At 34.3% G+C, this 22502-nt stretch overlaps 1 protein-coding gene across 2 annotated transcripts in view; it reads right to left on the bottom strand.

Annotated features, from left to right (window-relative positions):
• Positions 1 to 5809: 5809 nt before the first annotated feature.
• Positions 5810 to 22502, bottom strand: part of LOC132749997 (DNA (cytosine-5)-methyltransferase 3A-like) — a 33033-nt gene continuing 16340 nt past the window's right edge. Inside the window, exons 8-19 of one of the 2 annotated variants that reach the window (XM_060739946.1) lie at positions 22375 to 22463; positions 21432 to 21479; positions 20751 to 20815; positions 19842 to 19896; positions 18866 to 18994; positions 17997 to 18221; positions 17165 to 17252; positions 13927 to 14075; positions 12036 to 12121; positions 10348 to 10432; positions 8126 to 8667; positions 5811 to 6021 (exon numbers count right to left, since the gene is read on the bottom strand). In XM_060739946.1, coding sequence (XP_060595929.1) covers positions 5880 to 6021; positions 8126 to 8667; positions 10348 to 10432; positions 12036 to 12121; positions 13927 to 14075; positions 17165 to 17252; positions 17997 to 18221; positions 18866 to 18994; positions 19842 to 19896; positions 20751 to 20815; positions 21432 to 21479; positions 22375 to 22463 — 1703 coding nt within the window. In that variant the 3' untranslated portion in view covers positions 5811 to 5879. Of the gene's footprint in view, positions 6022 to 8125; positions 8668 to 10347; positions 10433 to 12035; positions 12122 to 13926; positions 14076 to 17164; positions 17253 to 17996; positions 18222 to 18865; positions 18995 to 19841; positions 19897 to 20750; positions 20816 to 21431; positions 21480 to 22374; positions 22464 to 22502 lie in introns of both variants that reach the window. The other variant, XM_060739947.1, reaches the window with a different exon arrangement.

Genomic DNA, 22502 nt, shown 5'->3' with positions numbered 1-22502 from the left:
TTTTTTAAGTTTTTACCATATACATATAGGGAAAATCAATGACCCCCAGGGCGGGGCCGATTTTAATTCTAGGAACAAAATTTGAACAACTTTGGTTTTGGACCTATAGATGATACCATAGACCAAATATCAAAGCTCTAGGCCATTTACTTTCAGACCAGAAGATTTTTCAAGTTTTCACTATATGTATATAATGAAAATCAATGACCCCCGAGGGCGGGGCCAATTTTGACCCTAGGGGCCATTATTTGAACAATCTTGGTAGAGGTCTACCACGCAATGTTTTCATGCCAAATATCTTACCTGTAGCCTTTGCCAATCAGAGAAGAAGATTTTTTTATGTTTTACTATATACATATTAGAAAAACATATGACCCCCCGGGGCGGGGCCAATTTTGACACTAGGGACAAAATTTGTACAACTTTGGTATTGGACCTTCAGATGATACCATAGACCAAATATCAAAGCTCTAGGCCATTTACTTTCAGACCAGAAGATTTTTCAAGTTTTCACTATATGTATGTAATGAAAATCAATGACCTCCCAGGGGCGGGGCCAATTTTGACCCTAGGGCCATTATTTGAACAATCTTGATAGAGGTCTACTACACAATGTTTCATGCCAAATATCTAATCTGTAGCCTTTGCCAATTCAGAGAAGAAGATTTTTTTAGATTTTACTATATACATATAAGGAAAAACCTATGACCCCGGGGCGGGGCCAATTTTGACACTAGGGACAAAATTTGAACAACTTTGGTAGAAGACCCATAGATGGATACCATAGACCAAAAAATCAAAGCTCTAGGCCATTTAGTTTTCAGACCAGAAGATTTTTCAAGTTTCACTATATGTATGTAATGAAAATCAATGACCCCCCAGGGCGGGGCCAATTTTGACCCTAGGGCCATTATTTGAAAATCTTGATAGAGGGCTACTACACAATGTTTCATGCCAAATATCTTATCTGTAGCCTTTGCCAAATCAGAGAAGAAGATTTTTTTAGATTTACCTATAGACATATAAGGAAAAACCTATGACCCCCCGGGGCGGGGCCAATTTTGACACTAGGGACAAAATTTGAACAACTTTGGTAGAGGACCCATAGATGATACCATATACCAAAAATCAAAGCTCTAGGCCATGTACTTTCAGACAAGAAGGTTTTTTAATTTTGTGTGTTTTTTGAAATCCTTTTCTGGCCCTGTGACCTACATATGCAACAGACCGGAACCATTTGGAACAACTTTGAAAGGGGACCACCCAAGGATCATTTCTGTAAAGTTTGGTTGATGTGCAGTCATTGGTTTCAGAAGAGATGTTGTTTTTGTGAAAAGTTGACGACGCACGACGACGGACGACGGACACAGGGCGATCACAATAGCTCACCCTGAGCATTGCTCAGGTGAGCTAAAAAGACGTGCATAATCTCCATAATGCCATCTATCCATATCACAAGTTTCATAAAAATATTTTCAGTACTTTTTGTGTTATCACTGGATCCAGGTTATGTGTAAAATTTGCCAAATTTTCAGTCTATTTGTTGCCATAGCAACCAGCATTTTCAACATAGGAAGAAAAGAAAACTAGAAATGTGTCATCATGCCACGGATGCCCCCGCATGCAGCCAAAATTTCAGATGTTATAATATTTAGTTCCAAATTTGTTTGCACAAATTATTGTTTTCATTATAAGTTCAAAGCCCTTAAAACTTTTCAATGTTAACACAAACCATTTCCATACAATATTCAAGGCACTGAAATTATTCAGTCTTAACCTTTTGAAAATAGCATATTTCATATTTGTAGCCAAAATAATGGCTACATACATTATCACAAAAGTATGTGTGCTGAAACTGAAAGTTCAAAATTTTTCAAATATTCAAGAAAGATAAGTTTGTCCAAAATCATTGAACCACGACCAAATTCAAACTTAAACTGCTTATTCCTAAGATGTATCTATATTATTTTCAAAGTGAAAGGGACATAACTCTGCAAAAAAAATCATCGAACCATGACCAAATTCCAACTTGACCTGCCCTTTCCTTTGACATATCCATATGTCAAATTTGAGTTGAATATGTAACACTGTTGGGTAGATAATGAACAGAAACTGTAAATTTCATATTATTTTCAAAGTGAAAGGGGCATTACTCTGCCAAAAATTATTGAACAATGAACAAATTCGAACTGGGCCTGGGCATTCCAAAAACATATCCATATGTCAAATTTGAGTTGAATGTGTTGTACTGTTGGGGAGATAATAAACAGAAACTGAAAACTTCATATTATTTTCAAAGTAAAAGGAGCATAATTCTGCCAAAAATCATCGAACCATGACCAAATTCAAACTTGACCTGTATTTTCTCATGACATATCCATATGTCAAATTTGAGTTGAATATGTTGTACCGTTGTGGAGATAATGAACGGAAACTCAAAATTTCAAATTATTTTCAAAGTAAAAGGGGCATTACTCTGCCAAAAATCATCGAACCATGACCAAATTCAAAATTGACCTGTATTTTCTCATGACATATCCATATGTCAAATTTGAGTTGAATGTGTTGTACTGTTGGGGAGATAATGAACGGAAACTGAAAATTTCATATTTTTTTCAAAGTAAAAGGGGCATAACTCTGCCAAAAATCATCTAACCATGACCAAATTGGACTTGACCTGTATTTTCTCATGACATATCTATATGTCAAATTTGAGTTGAATATGTACAACCGTTACTTAGATAATGAACGGAAACTGATGATGACGGAATGACAGAATGACGGAATGACGGAATAGGGTAACACTATATGCGCCGGCCATTACATGGCGGGGGCATAAAAACGTGCATAATCTCCATACTGCCATCTATCCATATATCAAGTTTCATAAAAATATTTTCAGTACTTTGCGTTATCGCTGGATCCAGTTTTGTGGACTGACTGACGGACAGACAGACAGAGGGTAACCCTAAAGTCCCCTCCGGTAAACCGGTAGGGGACTAAAAACTGGGATCAACGCTTACAGGGATGCAAAACATTGGATATATTCAAACATTTTAAAACTTCTTTCGGGTTTAAAAATTATTTATTGCAATTTAATTTTAGAAGCGTTTAGTCTAAGCTTATACTATCATCGCACAAGTTAATCATTGAAACAGGTCGTTACGCTAAAAAAAGAAATTAACGATAATTAAATATTGTATATTTTGCAGCAATAGAGATATAGAAGACGAATATCATTTTGTCATGATATATCCAGTGTATTTGAAGGAGCTCCCATTTTACTGGACTTTCATAAAGTTTGACAAAGAAAGAGTAATTCTTAAAATTTATTTATTAAAATCTTAAAAAAAATAAATAAATAAACGAGTGTTAACTGTAAAAACAATAAAAAGTAAAACTGTATCATTGCGTTCAACGTGTAAGCATTTAGCTTCTGCTGATTTTATATAAAAATGTAACTGGCACTACATATAAACAAGAGGGCCATGATGGCCCTGAATCACTCACCTGAGTCAGAATACTTCTTAATTTTTTTTTTTTAAAAGAAGATTTATTTTGTTATTACTATATGCATATGATGAAAATCAATTTCTCCAGGCCAAATTTGACCCCCAAGGCTTCTTTTAATAAATTGGTAGAAGATATTTCATGCCAAACATTTAAGCTCTAGCTCTTTGGGGTTTTAAAAGAAACCTTTAAAACTTTTTCTTGTTTTTATAAATATATATAGGAAAATCAATAACCCCCCCCCCCCATGACCGGGCAAACATGGTAGACACCCATTAGAAGATGTTTCAAGCTAAATATCTAAGCTGTAGCTCATTGGGTTTTCTTAAAGAAGATTTTTTTAGGTTTTTTTTCTTTTGGTTGCCATGGCACCAAGAGTTTTGCATGGAATTAAATTCTTTGAACAATTTTGAAAGGTGACCACCAAAGGAACATCCCCATGAAGTTTGGATGAAATTGGCTTTGCGAATTACCAGGAGATGGTGTTTAAAGTAAAAGTGAACAACAGATGGCTGGACGGCCGGGCGAAAAGTGATCACAAAAGCTCACCATGTTGCTTTGTGAAAGGTGAGCTAAAATTATATTAACACTTACTAAATACTTCAAGTCTGAACAAAACTTCGCAAAATAAAATAAACAAAAACATAATTTCTAGTCACAACATTATAAAGCATGAACATAACTTAAATTAATTCCTTAAAATTAATTTGTAATGTGAATAATCTGGAACTAATATTCCCCCGAACACTGCTTTGTTAGCAAGGTATTATGAATGGCACTGTAACTCTAATATAATTTTAAAAAATATGGTTCTTCAACACTTAACTTTTCCTTACTTAATATGATCCACCTATGAAGTCTCAATTTTATACCTGCATTGATACGCTAAGGACAAGCAAAGCCCCAATGGCAAGACAGACAAGCTGATTCCAGTGTACTCCACAAACATTTTAGATGTGAGAGGGACATAAGGAAAGTACTTTAAAGTAACATACTGCAACTGACTGAATTAAACAGCTATCAAAATATTAAAGACAAATGTAAAACAAGAAATGTTGAATGACACATATGCCCCTCTTTCTAGCTCTTGACTCACATTATTGGTAATTTTGTTATAGAAACTTGCCATAAATGGATATATGGAAGTGTTCAATTATGGAAAATAATGAAGAATTTGTGATAAATAGTTTTCAAGATAATGAGACATTTAAGGCCCCTGTGACCTAGACCTATGAACAAGTGACCCAAAATCAATAGGGGTCTCTAAATAGTTATGACCGATCAGTATGTGAAATATGAAGACTTTGTGATAGTTTTCAAGATAATAAGCAGAAACCATTCTAACATTTAAGGCCATTATGACCTTGACCTTTGAATTAGTAACCCCAAAGGCAATCATACTATCATTCAAAGACCCTGTAACCTTGACTTTTGACCCGGTGATCTCAAATCCCAATCAATATGTGAAATAAGAAGACTTTGTGATGAATACTTTTCAAGATAATCAGCGTAAACCATTTGAACATTTAAGGCCCCTGTGACATTGACCTTTAACCTAGTGACTCCATAATCAATAGGGGTCATCTACAGGTTATGACCAATCAATATGTGAAACATAAAGACTGTGATAAATAGTAACCAAAATAATAAGCGGAAATCATTTTACCATTTAAGGCCCCTGTAACCTTTACCTTTGACCTAGTGAATCAAAAATCAATAGGGGTCATCTACTAGTTATGACTAATCAATATGTGAAATATGAAGACTTTGTGATGAATTGTAACCAAGAAGAGCAGAAACCATTCTGACATTTAAGGCCCCTGTGACCTTTACCTTTAGCCTAGTGACCCCAAAATCAATAGGGGTCATCTACTAGTTATGACCAATCACTATGTGAAATATGACAAATTTGTGATGAATACTTTTCAAGATAAACAGCGGAAACCATTCTAACATTTAAGGTCCCTGTGACCTTGACCTTTGACCTAATGACCCCAAAATCAATAGGGGTCATCTACTAGTTATGACCAATCACTTTGTAAAATATGAAGACTTTGTGATAAATTGTTTTCATGATAATCCATGTGGTATACGGACGGACAGACCAATAGGCAGACAGACAGACCGACATTAGCAAAACAATATACCCCCTTTTCTTTGAAAGGGGGACATATAAATATCACATTTTTTATAAGGTGAAATTTTTAAACAAATATCCACAAACAAAGACTGGTCCTTTTTAATTAATTGTTTCATAATCTGGTAACTATAAAAAAGGAAATGATCAGTTAGTTTTACAGAAGTTATTGCAATCAACAATATATCCATTAGGGATTTGCACACAGCTTTATATCACTATCTTACTTTTTTTAAGAATGCTGTGAGAATGTTTCTTTGAGAGGAGTGAGGACATGTTTTAGCACATCAATACTTGATGCTTTCATCAGTTCTTTTTGCCTCTTGCGAAAACTTATGCCAGTATCTGTGTAGTGGATTGGTAATCCGAGAAGTCTGAAAAAAAAACAAGTATTTAAATGAGACAAAAGGACTATTAATAAACAAAAGACATGTCAAATATGAAGCTATGGCCATAAATTGCTCATCTACATATATATAACTTCTGTAAAAGGTCTACAAGCCAGTTCTTTATACTCAATTGGCAGCTTTGTGAAGATTGAATACTACAACTAGACATGGTAATGATTATTCCCCTAAAATTTTGATGAAATTGCACCAGCAGTTTCTGAGGAGTAGTTCAGACAAACTTCTGTGTAGCTGGCAAAAACACCTTTTTTATTCAAGGGCAATAACTCAGTCAAAAATCATTCAAGCAAAAAACATGTGTATTATACTTGACCTACCAATTAATCCTGTAAAGTTTCATTGAAATTGCATTAATGGTATATGAGGAGTAGTGCGGACAAATTTTATTATTTCAAGGGCCATAACTAGGCAACTAGGCTATAAATCATTCAAGCTGAAAACCCGTGTAATATGCACAAGTGCTTGACCTACCAATCCATCCTGTAAGGTTTCATTGAAATTGCATCAGTTGTATATGAGAAGTAGTCCGGAAAAACTTTAAAAAATAAAAATAAATTAAGGGCCATTACTCTGACAAAATTCATTGAACCATAAAAAGCCGTTATGCACAACTAAACTTGGTACTAAACATTCCTGTAAAGTTTGGATGAAATTGCACCAGTATTTTTTGAGAAGTAGTCCGGAAAAGCTTTTGTGAATCTGGCAACACACAGAAAAACCACCTTTTTTATTAAAAGGCCTAAACTCTACCAAAAATCATTCAACCATAAAACCCTTGCAATATGCATAAGGACTTCAGCTACAAATTAATCATTAAAATTGCATTAGTTGTACAAGAGGAGTAGTCCGGACAAACTTTAAAAATAAAAATTATTAAAGGGCCATAACTCATAAGCATTGAAGCGGAAAATGCTGATGATATGCACAACTAGACTTGATACTGATAATTCCTGTAAAGTTTAAATGAAATTGCACCAGTAGTTTATGAGGAGTAGTCCGGACAAGTTTTGTGACAGCCTGACAGACAGACGACACAGAAGTGATCCCTATGTTGCCACAGCTTGGTAGAGGTGACACAAAAATATATTTTAATTCTGTAATATTTCTTGTAAAGGGACTACGCTCGACATTTTTTAAATTTCTAATGTCAAATACATCAGAGGTAAAATATTGTTGTACTCCTACAAAACATACTTTTTTGGTACAAAAATAAATAGCTAATTTCATATTGGACCTTGACAGTCAATGTCACATTTGAATCAACTATTATGTCTGTTTTGTCATAATAATGTGTTCTTTTGTTCAAGAATGAATTAAATCCATAAATAAATCACAAAGATATGACAATAAATTCATTAAGGTCATAAATTAAAGTCAAGGTCAATTCAGTCTGATCTTCTTGAAGGTCTAGTCCAAAAGTTGTGTGCAGTTTTAAAGACAAGTATTTAAGAAACAAGAGGGCCATGATGGCCCTGAAATTGCTCACCTGTATAAAGGCCCCTGGGCCAAGGCCAATTTTAAACCAGTGGCTTTCATTTGAACAAACTTGGTAGACACCCATTAGAAGATGTTTCATGATAATTATCTAAGCTCTAGCTCTTTGGTGTTTTTAAAAGGAGATTTTTCAAGTTTTTACTATATGCATAAAGGGATAAACAATGACCCCCTGGTGCGGGCCAATTTTTACCCCAGGGCTTTTATATAAAGAAACTTGGTAGAAACCCACTAGAAGATGTTTCATTCTTAATATTTAAGCTTTAGCTATTTTGGTTTTTTGAAAAGACCACTTTTAAAGTTTCTACTTTACACAGATAAGGAAAATCAATGACCCCTGGGACGGGGCCAATTTGCGGTTTATGAGGAGATGTCGTTTAAAGTAAAAGTTTACGGACGGACAAGGGACAGACAACAGACGAAAAGCAATCACAAATACTCACCATGTCACTTTGTGACAGGTGAGCTAATAAAAAAGGCCAGCATTAAAGTTTCTGGATGGCAATGGGAACTACAACCTGACTAGCAATAGCTCAAAATATTTCTTTGCAAAAGTCTAGCTTAAAACACAAGTTACTTTTCAACTTCTGTTGGCCAAATCTCTACATCCTTTCCATTCATTTTCACAGGTAAAGTAAACACTGTGCTGTCATCAATGTTCATCTTTGGTACAGAGGGTGGAATAATGATTTCTTCCTCCTCCTCCTCCTCTAGGCCACTGCTACCAAAGTCATCCACCAGACTGCTATCAACAAAGACCTCCTCCTGGCTTCTTCCAGCATGGGTCTCCTCCTCTAGGTCACTACCACCAAGGTCATCCACCAGACTGCTATCAATAAAGACCTCCTCCTGGCTTCTTCCAGCATGGGTCTTCTCCTCCAGGTCGTCACTGCCACCAAGGTCATCCACCAGACTGCTACCAACAAAGACCTCCTCCTGCCTGCCTCCGGGATAGGCCTCCTCCTCATTGCTACCAACAAAGTTCAAATCTAGTATCCTTTCAAAGGATTCAGATCGGTCATCAGGTGAATCACTAAACACTCCTTCATCAGGATCATTCTGGTCTTCTTTGACTCTTTCAACATAAGTAACTATTGCCCAACCACGTAACCTTTTCACCTGAAAAATATTGCATTTTAGATTTAAATTCCCCTGCCAGGAACAGAGAAAGTCATCTTGGTAAAACCAGGGACTTTCTGACAGCTAGAGGATAATTGAAACAATCAATTTTACAACAAGTGATTAGAGGTTAGAGGTTATAACCACTTGACCTTGACTACAGATATGACCTTTTCTTATAAAAATATACTTACTGGGATCCTTCATATTACCAAACAAAACATGATGTTTTTTCGTTGTAACTTTTATTTAAAATAAAAGAAAAGAATGAAATTTTACCCAAATAATTGTGGGTTCTTAATATACGTAAACATTCCTTTATCAAACATAAAATTAAATTTTTGACCGTAGAAATGTGTCTTTAAAGTAGGGCATTAAAAGAGGAAAAAATCGTGCAGACAACTCAATTTACTGGACATTGTGTTTCAAAATATTTTGAAATGTTAAATTGAAATTTAGCAAGGAAACTACGACTATTGAATGGCAATGTTAAGATACTGAAAAGAACCAGTATTTCACTAAAATAGACATGGCAGCCATGCCTGTTACGAAGAGGCCAATATAGGGGTGTAATTGAAATAAACAGTATTAACTCAATTAACGTATTGATTCTTCATGATCATTAAAAGTATGACACATTTTGATATTCAAATGGAATTCTGTTCTTTCTCATACAGTTTCCTTTTGATCATCATGTTGCATGTTGCAAAAGCCATAATGTCTATTTTTTGTACATTTCCTGTAGAGTTTCCTCCCATGTGCGTAACCCGTTTCCTTATATGTTTTTTAATTTGCATTTCTTTGTAAAAGACAACAACAAGATATTGTTTGAACGAAATTTAAAATGATTTTTTATCCTTAAAATATATTACGATTGTCTCCTGAGTTTAACTTTGAGAAGAATTAAAAGTAAAATCTATCTAAAATAAGTTAAATAACCCATCAAGGGCCTCAATATTCGGGAATGCGCAGAACAGATTATTCCCCCGCATGATCATGTAATACCTTAAGTTACTTTTATAACTATCAAATAAAAGTAAAAGTCCCATATATATTGCAGTTACAACTGGAGTATTTTCAAAATACCTGCAGTCACATTTCATATCAACTGATTTTTAACATTGACTTCTATAACCTTGACCTTATTTGTACCAAATCTTCAACTTGAATGACCCTGACCTTTTTCTCATGTAATAATACTATAGCAATGATTTGAACAAATGGTTTACTTTTTGTCATCTATTGTAGTTTTAATTCAGCATTTGAATTTCAACAACAACAGAATGGCAAGACTCATCAACATTGAATCAACCAGCCTCTGGTTATTAAAGAGTGCACACAGCCTGATGATTTGACAAAATGTTTCCAAGACATAACATAGACAAAAACAAACACCATTCATTTTAAAAAACAACTTCTTTGTTTGTTTGTTTCATTTTATGCCTTTTCCCAACAGTATTTCAGTCATATAGGCAGGTAGTTTCCTAACCATCGTTCCTGGAGAGTTACACCAGTACTAGACTACCTTCCTCCGTGCTAAACTACCAAAGCATCTCCCGAGGATCAAACCCACGCCAGAGAGGTAATTGGATTAGAAGTCATCGACTCTAACCCCCGACCACGGAGGCGGTCATCTTCTATGTACTAGCTTATCAACAAAGGCCTGTATTGTGCTATTACCTCAGCAGATCTGTGCACATGTGTCATAATGTATGAATCTAGGTTTGGAACCTGTCCCTTGTTGGCTTTGTAAAACTGGAATGAACTGGAAAGAAAAAACTAGTTTCAAATCAAATTTTAAAGGAGGAATGGTGTTGAATTTTGGCAATTGGTAGCCCTGTCAATTTTAAATATTACAATTCTTATTAGTTATAAAATATTTTAACAGGTTGACGTATAGACCTATATAAATGGCTGTTTGCATATATTTTTGCATATACATGTATTTCAAACAACCATTTATATTCTGCCAAACTTGTCAAAAATATTCATAATGACTTTATAGTACAACTTCCTTGGTTAGAGAAAAATGAATTTATTTCATAAACTGACAGCAGCCGTGTATATAGTTTATATAAATATCGTGATTATTGATGAAAAGCAAATTTACAAGCATGCAGTATTATAAAGTGACTGATATCAAACAGAAGATAAGACTTAACTTAATTTACATAAAACTAATTCAAAATTTGCATAAAAACGGTCATGTGACACATAGAAATTCTGAATGCAGAAAATTAGAAATTAAAACAATTGGGGTCTGGAAAAATTGATCCCTCAGATTAGCATTAATCATAACAATATTACATGAAAATTGCAGACCCGGTTTGATTGGGTCTGTACATGAGGGATAATGAAAAAGTGCAAAACCCCTCATGCCCCCTAGCACAAGCTCTTCCACATTGTAACTTCTTCAGTGAAAGTGTCAAATCAATGAACCAGTATTTCCTATGATCAACTTTATTTAAAACAATCAATCTTGATCAACAGGAGAAAGGCCATGGTTGACAAGTTCATTAAAATAAGGCATTTTGCAATTAAATCATCCAAACAGGAAAATGCAGAGAAAAAAATGGGTCAAAGACAGAAATGGCTGGGTTGCATTTATGAACCAAATATAATATGGCTGTGATATTACATAAACTTTAAATCCCAAGATTGGACCATATGTTAATGCTGTATACCAAATATCAAGAGGCTGTAGTCAGAAAAATGTTACTAAAAATTTTCTACTATAGACCACTAAAGTTGAAAATGTAACTAAGTCTGTAAGGTAAACAGGAATTAGATGAGTGACAGACATGAAATTGAATCCCATAGCATGGGACCACATGTTAATGCTGTATACCAAATATTAAGAGGCTGCGATAACTAGTTGCTGAGAAAACTGTTATGAAAATTTCCTACCATTGACCATTAAAGTCGAAAATATAACTAAGCTGATTAACCAGAATTAGATGAGTGACAGACATGAAATTGAATCCAATAGTATGGGACCATATGTTAATGCTGTATACCAAATATTAAGAGGCTGCAATAACTAGTTGCTGAGAAAACTGTTACGAAAACTTCCTACCATTGACCATTAATGTGGAAAATTTAACTAAGTCCGTTAACAGGAAATGGTTAAGCGACAGCCCTGAAATTAAATCCCACCATATGGGACCACATGTTTATGCAATATTCCAAATATCAAGAGGTTGTGATAAGTAGTTATTGAGAAAACGATTACGAAAATTTTTTACCTGTCTGTCCATCGAACCCCCGCCGCCCAACATTCACCATACTATTACCCGGGTTTGCACAATCGGCCAACAAAATAAAACAATTTGTGTCACTTAAGCCAGAGTTTAATGAAATAAACAAACCTGTACAGGGCGGGAATATTTCCCCAGTAATACTTCGGCAGGATGATAGGTGAGAAAAACTGTGCATCCCACATACATGGTTCCCTCTGTAAACAAGAAACGGCTGAACCGGGTGATGCTCCCAGAGGTTTTGGACACAGGAAAGTATAAAAAAATGAACAAAAGGCAAAAACTCCAAAATAAGACAAGGCAGAGTTATGTTTTTTTGCACTGCACTTCTATTCAATGAGATTTGTCTATCTATAAAGTTTCATGATGATATCTCTTATAGTTCCGGTAAAATTCGAAGTGTAACTAGAACTGTGTCCAAAGGACACGGATGCCCCCACTGACATCATATATATGGTATATAGTGAAAAAATCAACAAAGGGCCATAATTCTGTTAAATTTGGTCGCAGCGAAAATTCTTTCCTTTACTACCATCTACACATTAAGGTTGTTCATCCCTGAAGTTTAAGCAAAATCTGCCATCCGGTTTAAGAGGAGTTGCGTTCACAAAATTTCTATTTGGTATATAGTGAAAAAATCAACAAAGGGCCATAATTCTGTTAAATTAAGTCGCAGCAAAAATTCCTTCCTTTACTACCATCTACACATTAATGTTGTTCATCCCTGGAAGTTTAAGCAAAATCTGCCATCCGGTTTAAGAGGAGTTGCGTTCACAAAATTTCTACATAGTATAAAGTGAAAAAGTCAACAAAGGGCCATAATTCATTAAATTTGTTCGCAGCGAAAATTCCTTCCTTTACTACCATCTACACATTAAGGTTGTTCATCCCTGGAAGTTTAAGCAAAACCTGCCATCCGGTTTAAGAGGAGTTGCGTTCACAAGATTTCGGGACGTCCGGACAGACAGACAGACGGACAAGTGCAACGCTATATCCCAGTCCCCACCACTTTGTGGGGGCATAAAAATGAACAAAGGGCAATAACTCTAAAATTAGACAAGGCTGTGTTTAGGTTCTTTAGCACTGCACTTCTACACAATGAGACCTATCTACCTTCAAAGTTTCATGTTGATATCTCTTATAATTTTAGAGTAATGGACAAAGTTCAATGTGTCAAAATGAACAAAGGGCAATAATTCCAAAATTAGGCAAGACAGGGTTATGGTTCTTTAACAAGGTACTTCTACTCAATGAGATCTATCTACCTACAAAGTTTCATGTTGATATCTCTTATACTTTAAGAGTTATGTCCCGGACAATGTTCAAAGTGTAAAAATAAGCAAAGGACAATAATTCAAGTATTATGCAAGGCACAGTTACGGTTCTTGTGCACTGCAGACCTACTTAATGAGATCTATCTACCTACAAAGTTTCATGTTGATACCTCATAGTTTTAGAGTTATGTCCCAGACAGGTTCAAAGTGTAAAAATAAACAAAGGGTAATTATTCAAAAATTAGGCAAGGCAGAGTTATGGTTCTTGTGCACTGCATACCTACTCAATGAGATCTGTCTACCTACAAATTTTCATGTTGATATCTCTTGTTGTTTCAAAGTTATGTCTTGGACAAGAAAAGTGGACAGACGGACGGACAAAGTGGCGGCTATATGCTCACCCTTCAGAAAGCATAAAAGGAGTAAAAAAAAGAGTTAAACAAGTAAAATAACAATCATATTTATCCTTAAAAATATTATAAAACAATATAATTATGTATGTGATAAAATTGGTGCTAAAAACCATCAACACTAACAAAAGCTGCCAGTCAGGACACCATGTTCAATATTTCCAGGGCTTTGTATTCAAAGACCATGCTACAGTTACAGTTCTTACTGTGAAATACACACATCATCTAACTGTGAGGTTTCAAGTGTATACCTTCAGTGGTTATAAGTCTTGGATGCAAATCTTAACAATGAAAATAAGAGGGTAGTTTTATACAAACCTCAAATAAATTGGACAGTACTGTTTTGTACTCAGACATCATTGTTGCCGTCGTCTCGACCAGCCAGTATACAGTGTTGGTACCCTTACAGATCAGCTGGATTGTCTTTAACATATCCAACACTTTGAACATCATCCACCCAGATCCATCTATTGTAAGAATAATTCTATCATATCAGATGCATGCCTCCAAATGAGCAATAAAAAAAATCGAGAAAATCAACTCCGAGTAAAATGCTAAAATGTACTAAAATTTTAGGAAAAGTAAAAATATTCACAATTCAAGTAATGATTCACATGATATATGCAAGGAATAAATTATTTTGCATCACCATATTTCATCTGTGTGACTAACAAAATAGGAAATTTACGTGGAATGAAAGTAAATTGTTAGTAAATTACTTCCTTCGTTCACTTCACAATATTTTACTTTTAAAAACAAATTCAAAATTCATAAATCTGGAAGCATGCTGCTTTAACCCTTAGTCTAATGAGGACAATTGATTCTAAAACTGCAAACAGTAAAAGGAAATCAATCATGGATTCATTCATTTTCTAAAATCATCTGAACAATATCAGGTCTGAAAAAAACCTGCAACAGCATGCATTTCAAGCCAAGACTTTACTTGGCTAACCGCTATCTGTTTGATTGGGTTTTATGTCACCCCCGACACAGTATAAGTCATAAAGCGACGTTCCAGCTTTACTAATGTAACAATTATTACGAGTTACGGCCCTTTAATTCTAGAACGCCATTTGCAGGTAAATAAACGTCAACAATACGTTTCATAAATAATTATATTATACAAGGTAAGTTTGTTATTATTCTGTTGTAAATAATGATGTGAGCATTTCCTTGATGTCATTGTAATGTAAAGTATACATAGTTTCTACTACAATGTTTTAATTGACATTATTTGTAATGCGGACTATATAATCTATATAACATTATTAGCAGGTGCTTGTTTCTGTATAATTGTATTGTAAGTTTATTAGCCAATCATAAATAGCCGTAAGAGGGCGTTGTTGTGCAAAGCATATATAAGCAGAGGTATTCAAGGTGAGTGTGGGTTTGTGTTGGTGGAAGTCAGATTGTCAACATCTAATCTTGGAGCTTTGAAGTTATACCTGCTATATATTTTCTGTAATCCGTGTTCTCTAGGGGGCAACGCTACCCGAGAGGATTGCAGATTTTTATATAGTAGAAAGTAAACCGGGCTGCAGGATATTTGTTGGATAATTGTATGGAGATAAATAAAACAGAAACATAGGAAATACGAGCATAGAATAATAGGTAGGCATCGAGATGGGTTACAGTCGGCATCGTACTTGCGTCCACCTTTATTAAGCGACTTTTTCATTTAGCGGCCACATAAAATCCCTCCCGATGATTTTAACTATATAAGTTAATTCCATTAAACGACGATTTTATATCGCGGCCAGCGGCCACTAAATGTCGGCCCAAATAGTCAGATTTAAGTGTTAAAGTATCTATTAAACGGCCGTGACAAACAATCGTCCCTACGGGCATTCTCACTTGTGTAATCAGCGAGTAGGTTTGATGTGTACAAGCAAACAAACAAATTTTTAATGGTCATTGGAAACGACCGTGACAAATAATTGTCGCTTAAAATCGAATTGAATAACAATTGCAATCGTTTCAAAATCGGAAAAAAAAGAAACAGTTTTCCGATCGTAATATATTGTGACATATTTTGTCAGTGCAATAACGTATCACAACACCGCATTTGCACAGTTTTGTCATGTGCTCAGAGTGACCTCCCTTCCAGAAAATAAAGTCGAAAATGACGTCGGAACGAACGAAAAAATGACAGACAACTAATTGTCCGGATAAATTTAATGAGGAAATCGTGCATGGAATTGTGTCTGAGTAAATAGCAAATGTCATCGTTTGTAGTCGAAATAAAATCGTGAAATGTAGTAGACTAAACATTACAGAACCGAGCCTTTCATTGCTGATGGTGTAGGTGCTCATCTGATGCTTTATAAAATACATGTTGTACCCCATTAAATATAACCCTGATAAAAAATCGAAAAAAAAACCCTAGATCTCTAAAAACCTTATTGAATTTGAAATGGGATAGTGTGAAAACTAATTGCTGAAAAAATCAGGAAGTTTAAAACTAGAAACATGAAAAAATATTTGGAGCTCTGGCTGATTACACGAAGGTATGTTCAGCAGCAGATGTGTATAAACAAATATTAACATTATAAGACAATTTGAATATGCTTTGTTTCATGATCAAAATGACCTGTTGATAGTATTATGAGCGTAGATCACATTTGTACACAAATTTCAACTAAAAACAAACACATATTGATGACTTTAAAAAAAAAGGCATAAATGTAATTATGAAACAGTAAAACATACATAATATTGTACAGTTTTTTGTTTTTATAAAAAGATGTTAATATATCTATGACTTGTAATATAAAAAAATCTCGATTTTTCAAGAATTCTATTGAGAGACCACTTTATTAAGAGACCACTTTTTGGCAGTCCCTTGAGTGGTCTCTTAATACAATGTCGACTGTATATGTTAGAAAGGCATCGAGAGTAGGCATAGAGACTAGGAAAGATTTGGAATTGTAACCAAATATATCAATACTGTGGGTTGTTAATCTAATATTAGTTTAATTCAAGTTGATTAATTTATATTCCAATTATTTTGAAATCATTGGTCTTCAATCATTTAGGTAAGGAAACCTAGGGGAATTAATATAATAAATTGAATACAAATACGTACATTTAAGCTTGGTACACGTTACACTGGTGGAGAAAGAGCTCAGATGCCCTTCCATCCATTATTTCAGGCACAAACGGGCAACTAAGTAGAACCATCGATGTTCCGTAACCTAGCTGGACAGCTCCCTCACATGAAAGAAGCTACCTGTTAAGTAAAAGTATTGTTCAACAATTCATACAGTAAAGTGTTATTGTAAATGATCTGCCATATACTTAGGTAGAACCTACCCTTCAACAAGATTGATGAAATTTAACTTCTATTGGTTGAGATGCGATTAATAAATTTAACCCTTACCACATTAAACAAGTTAAATGAACTTGTTCATCTTTCATTCTGGACAAAACCATTCATTACCCCATCTTAAAAGGTTGGTGATATGTTGTCATATTACTTGAAAAAAATATGTCTGATTTCATGACTCCATGCTATCATGTTGTCACTACAGTTACATAATTTCAAACTGTGACTTACTAAAGCCTTCATGGTCCCTATTTGTAATATCAAGATCTTCTGTAGGAGGTCTTGCTACAACCAGATCTATTGGGCATATCTCCTTTAGCTGAAACAAATAGGCAAGTACTGTATCAAATCATATTGTCTATAACAGTACTGTATACTTTTGGAAGTAAATTAACAGTACTGTATACTTTAAGAAGTAAATTAACATTTTTACATTAAAATGTGTTATTCATATCCAATCAAGTTAATTTTTAACAAAAAGGCCAAGCATGGAATTGCAACAAACCTAAGATATTCAAAAGAAAGCCCACTTAACTATTTTCAGTGCTTGATAGTAACACAAGAGTCTGGACAGTTAACAAAGAGGAATATTTCATTCGAAAGTCATACAAGAGTTATGGGTCTTGGAAAGTGAATAACAATAATAATCCTAAATGCATGTTGAAGTTATAGATATAGATATTGTATGTTAAATTTTAACCAGGAATTTGCCAATAGTTCGTAAATGGCTACATAGTCCCTTAAACTCTTCTCTTTGAAAAGTCAGGCTTAAGGATAACAAATATCAATCTAATGCCATCCCATGTGCCATGCATGGTTAATATCGGACATGCAATCTTAGGATTGCTGGTCATCTAGGTACAACCCTGTTTTGGGCATGCCGTTTCTTCCACATGCAAGAAACTTTACACTCACTGCTAAGCTGGGTTTGATTTGAGAGTGTTTCAATAAGCATATCTCTTCCAACACAATCAAAACTAAAATAAATTCTGTATAAACTAATCTCATCTGCAATTTGTAAATTTAAATTAAGCAAATTAATAGCAAAACATGTTGTTCTAACCTTTTCTCTTGTTATAGTATTAAAATCTCCAATTTCAACAATATCAGATTTAAACTGTTTGTTGCTGATTTGTTTACCAGTTACATCACTCTCAACAGCAAAGTACTTCTCTATGTCCAAGTGCAACTGATCCAGTGCCACCTTCACATATCCCATGCCATCAAAAAGGGAAAGAACTCTCAATTTCCTCGTAGACTGACTCTCCAATACTGGAGACACAGTTACCTGAACAAAACATTCATAACAATATGCTCTAACCAATTTGACATAAAATGTATTTACAATACAAGGGCTTATCAGTTTATAAACAAATAATTTTAACAACAGCATACATCTCTCAGGCCCAGAATCATGTTTTATTTCAGCATGTTTAACTTTCTTACTTTAGCTAACAAAAGCAGTTACATCGAAACTTACAATGTTCATGCATCTCGATATGTGATAATGTGAAACTTCAAAATGTTAGTGAGACCTTGACCTTTGAGGTAGGGACCTAATTCTTAGATGGGACACATTGTCTTGATGTGGTAAACATTTATGCCTAGTTATTTTAAAATCATTTGATGCATGACAAAGTTACATTTTGGACACGAGTGTGTGTACCTATTTACTCTTATTGCGATAATGTGAAACTTCAAAATGATAGTGTGACCTTGACCTTTGAGGTAGGGACGTGGTTTTTGGATGCGACACATCGTCTTGATGTGGTAGACATTTGTGCCAAGTTATTTCAAAATCCCTCAATGTATGACAAAGTTACAGTACGGACACAAATAAAGTGGGACGGACGGACGGACGGACAGCCGGACAGACGGTGTGATTTTAATATGCCTCCCTTCAGAGGCATAAAAATGAAACTTATATTAAACCTGCTCGAATTCTGGATTGAAGAATCTGACAAGTTCATCTTCCCAATCGGCCCTAGGTACCAGTGCACCATGACTCTCTATACTATACTGGTTACACAGGAAACATGTCCAAGGGGATTTCTCTTGTACCTTCAAAGTGTGAAAAACACATGCATGACTAAGTGACAGAAAAGAAGACAAGAAAATGGCTATATCCTGTAATATCAAATTTGGCTAACAGGATTCCATTAAGGTTTTTTTTTTTACATGAAGGCAATGGAAATATTTTTCAAGAATAATGTACCATTTGATGAAGACTAACATTTACTTGTCTGCAAAAATTTCCAATAATTTATTCACTTCAATTTTCCAGGAATGATATTTATTATCCTACAAAACCACCAAAAATTGAAAAGCATTTAAATGCTTTTAATTCATACCAGGCTAAGAATTGCACAAAATTCCATTTTCATTTTATTTCTGCGTATACCTCTTTATTATCTACTTAACTGAACATTTTAAAAGAATGTATGCTTTTTAAAGATCTGCAAAATTGCAAGTAATCTTTAAAAATTATCTTGAAGAAACACCTGAAAAGAAACATTTGATGCAGCATTTGAAATTTCATGTATTAGGACCTTTTTTAATGTTTCGCCTTTTTATCATACAAGTAATTTAAATAAATAATTGCAATAATAATCAGACTGGGTTTTCTTGTACTTATGATGGTGCTGTCAGATGACATTTTCCTTAGTAAAAGGACTCATAGTATGCTTTGAATGACATCATTCCACAGTCATTACGAAAATTAATGACGTTTTAAATCTATATAAAACTTCAAGGAAAAAAAAGTTAAAATTCTTTAATTGTTCATTATTTCTCAAAGATACACATCTACTTTCTTGAAATGGACATTGAAAGTGACCTTGGGAGAAAATAAATACAATCTGAAGACAGGAAGAAGCCAATATTCAGTCATTTACATAAATTTACTCACCAGTTTCTGAGCGTCTATACTCAGATAACGTCTCATACATCTTACACAGAATGTTCTAGAAAAATTAAAATTAAAACTTATTAAATGCAATACACTTGACCATGTGAGAGACATTTTTTTAAAATCTAGTTTCTTTTCTTTAAAGCTAATTATTATTAATAATTTATCTCTTGACTTGTTGTGGCTAAGGGGTTGCTTTTAATGGTTGAGAGGCATAAGAAGTGCAGTCAGAATTTATCCCTGCGTGATTGTAAGAGACAACTAAATGGGTTTCAATAACTGGAGTCTAGGCATTTTTTAGCTCCAGCAGGTGAGGTATTTTTGAAGTTTGTAACACTCAAAGTAAGTCCAAATTATCTTTCCTGTTTCAGTGCCATAGGACCTATACTGTACTGGTGCGCCGTTGAACCAAACAGAAAAGCAATCTTTTTGTGTTTCATTTGCATTGACAATGTTGCAACTCTCAAGATTTATTTGCACTGCAAACCTCTGTGGTTAACTTTAGGTAAGTGAGGGCATTAGAGTAAAACCAATGGCCTTCTGTCAACTTCTTTACATGAAAGAATTCAAAGTCACTTTCAGGATTTAAATTTACATCTGTAATGGTCTTGTAGGCTGTAAGTAATAGATCTAAACCTTTAAGCCACTACCTAATTTTCTATAAAGCTATAACCTTAAATAACTTCAAATGAAGAAGAATATAGTAATCAGTTGTACCCTTAATTCCAACATATTGAGCCAAACTCTTTAATCTTTTTCTCAATGCTTCTATTTATATCAATTATGTTTAGAAAACTAACCAATAAAGACAAATAATGTATATTAATACATCAATACACCTGTAAAGCTTTTGTAATTTTAGGCAGTACCTAATATCCATAATGTTTTACTTAGATTTAAATCAATTACCTGCCACAATCGTTCTCTTCACAGACATACAACTGACCTGACCCTCCACAAACAGAACAGAAAAGCTGTAATATAAACATGAAGTGTAAAACAGGGAGAATCATAAAAATCTATGAGAAAAACGTAGTCAGATGGTTGTATTTTTGTCACAAAGACGTCATTTGGTGACTTAAATGACTGGATTAAGGAGAACCCTATATCCCCTTGTTCTTTTTTTGCATTTGTTTTTCAGGCACCTGTGGGATACCATACACCGGCAAGATTGGTACTTTTGGTAAGATGACACAGTATAAACATATAATATTCAATATCACAACATACAGCTAAATATCTAGATAGGAATTTTATTATAAACCTATTAAAACCATATACATGTATCTTCTGTCATCAACTTAACAGGTGATATTTTTGCAAACATTACAGTATGAAACAAAAGAAAGAATCAATTAATGATTAAGCATAACTGATAAAAGCCTAGAAGAAACATTTTAAACAAATCCAGGCAGGTCTATAGTATTTGTGCAAAAATTGTTATAAGGGAGACAACTCCTATCATGTTTACTTGTGTACATCAAATATGAGTTACTGACCTTTAAAATCAATCTCAACCAATTTATTGATTCTTATATCCTTCAACAGTAATAACAACAAATTAAACAAAAATAATTTACATTTACTCACATAATAACCATCTGTATCAATCACATAAAGGCTCTCTAACAGCTTGCCCTGTTAGTATCAAAGTATTAATAATAATTGTCCCTTATATGCTAAATTTCTCAAATTGACTTGCTCATGTTTACATTATTTGAAATGTTCATTTTCAGTTTTGGGGATTAACTCGGGATGAAAATTTCAAATAAAGTCATCCAACAGTGTAGAGCCTTGTCAGACTGCACAGATGTTCAAACTGATTAATGGCTCTATACTGGTAGCAAACACTAATCACTTCCAATTCCAGCAGAGTAAATCATCACCTTAGTGCAATAACTGGTTAACTCCTATTAAATTTAGAAGGACTTAACCCATTACTGCACAAAAGTGATGAAATGTTAAATGATTTTTTTTTTTTCTAAAAATTCAGTGACCAGAAAAACATACTAACCCGTAAATAAATGTGGAACTATTTAACATGGCTAATGTTATCACTATATACAGACATGTGACATTAAAGAAATTTTCAAGAAAAAGAAAAACAGAACTCACGCAAAATAGAAGTTTCTGTGAGTTCTGTCTATGAGAAAAGCCTACAATAATTGACATACGACTGTCACAATACTATCATGAAAGTTAAATTCATATGATGACTTTCAGCTTTACTGGTGGAGGAAAACCTCAGGTGCCCTTCTGTGCATTATTTCATTGCACAAATGAGCACCAGAGTAGAACCACCGATGTTCCGTAAGCTAGGTGGATAGCTGCCTCACATGACAGAATCCTAAGTCCCTGCCGGGATTCAAATTCACAGTGGTGAGGGGTAGTGGATTGAAGTAAACAAGCTTAAACACTCAGCCAATCGGGCACTCCTACTGGTTGCTGATATCAAAGAATTCTCTTTTCACTTAAAAATGCTTCTTTGCATATTAAATGATCACATGAAACACAATATTCAAAGAAGTTATACCTTACAGCTATTGCACATGTTACCCTCAAACAATGGATGGTGATAAACAATTTTCTTCCCATGCTTAGCACATGACAAACAAAAATCAGCTGAAATATAGAAATGAAAACATCTTTTTAAAGTTTATC

Source organism: Ruditapes philippinarum, unplaced genomic scaffold (genome assembly GCF_026571515.1).
Source record: "Ruditapes philippinarum isolate M1 unplaced genomic scaffold, ASM2657151v2 ctg2335_1_1_1_1, whole genome shotgun sequence".
Lineage (NCBI taxonomy): Eukaryota > Metazoa > Mollusca > Bivalvia > Venerida > Veneridae > Ruditapes > Ruditapes philippinarum.
This window is presented reverse-complemented; position numbering and strand designations above follow the sequence as displayed.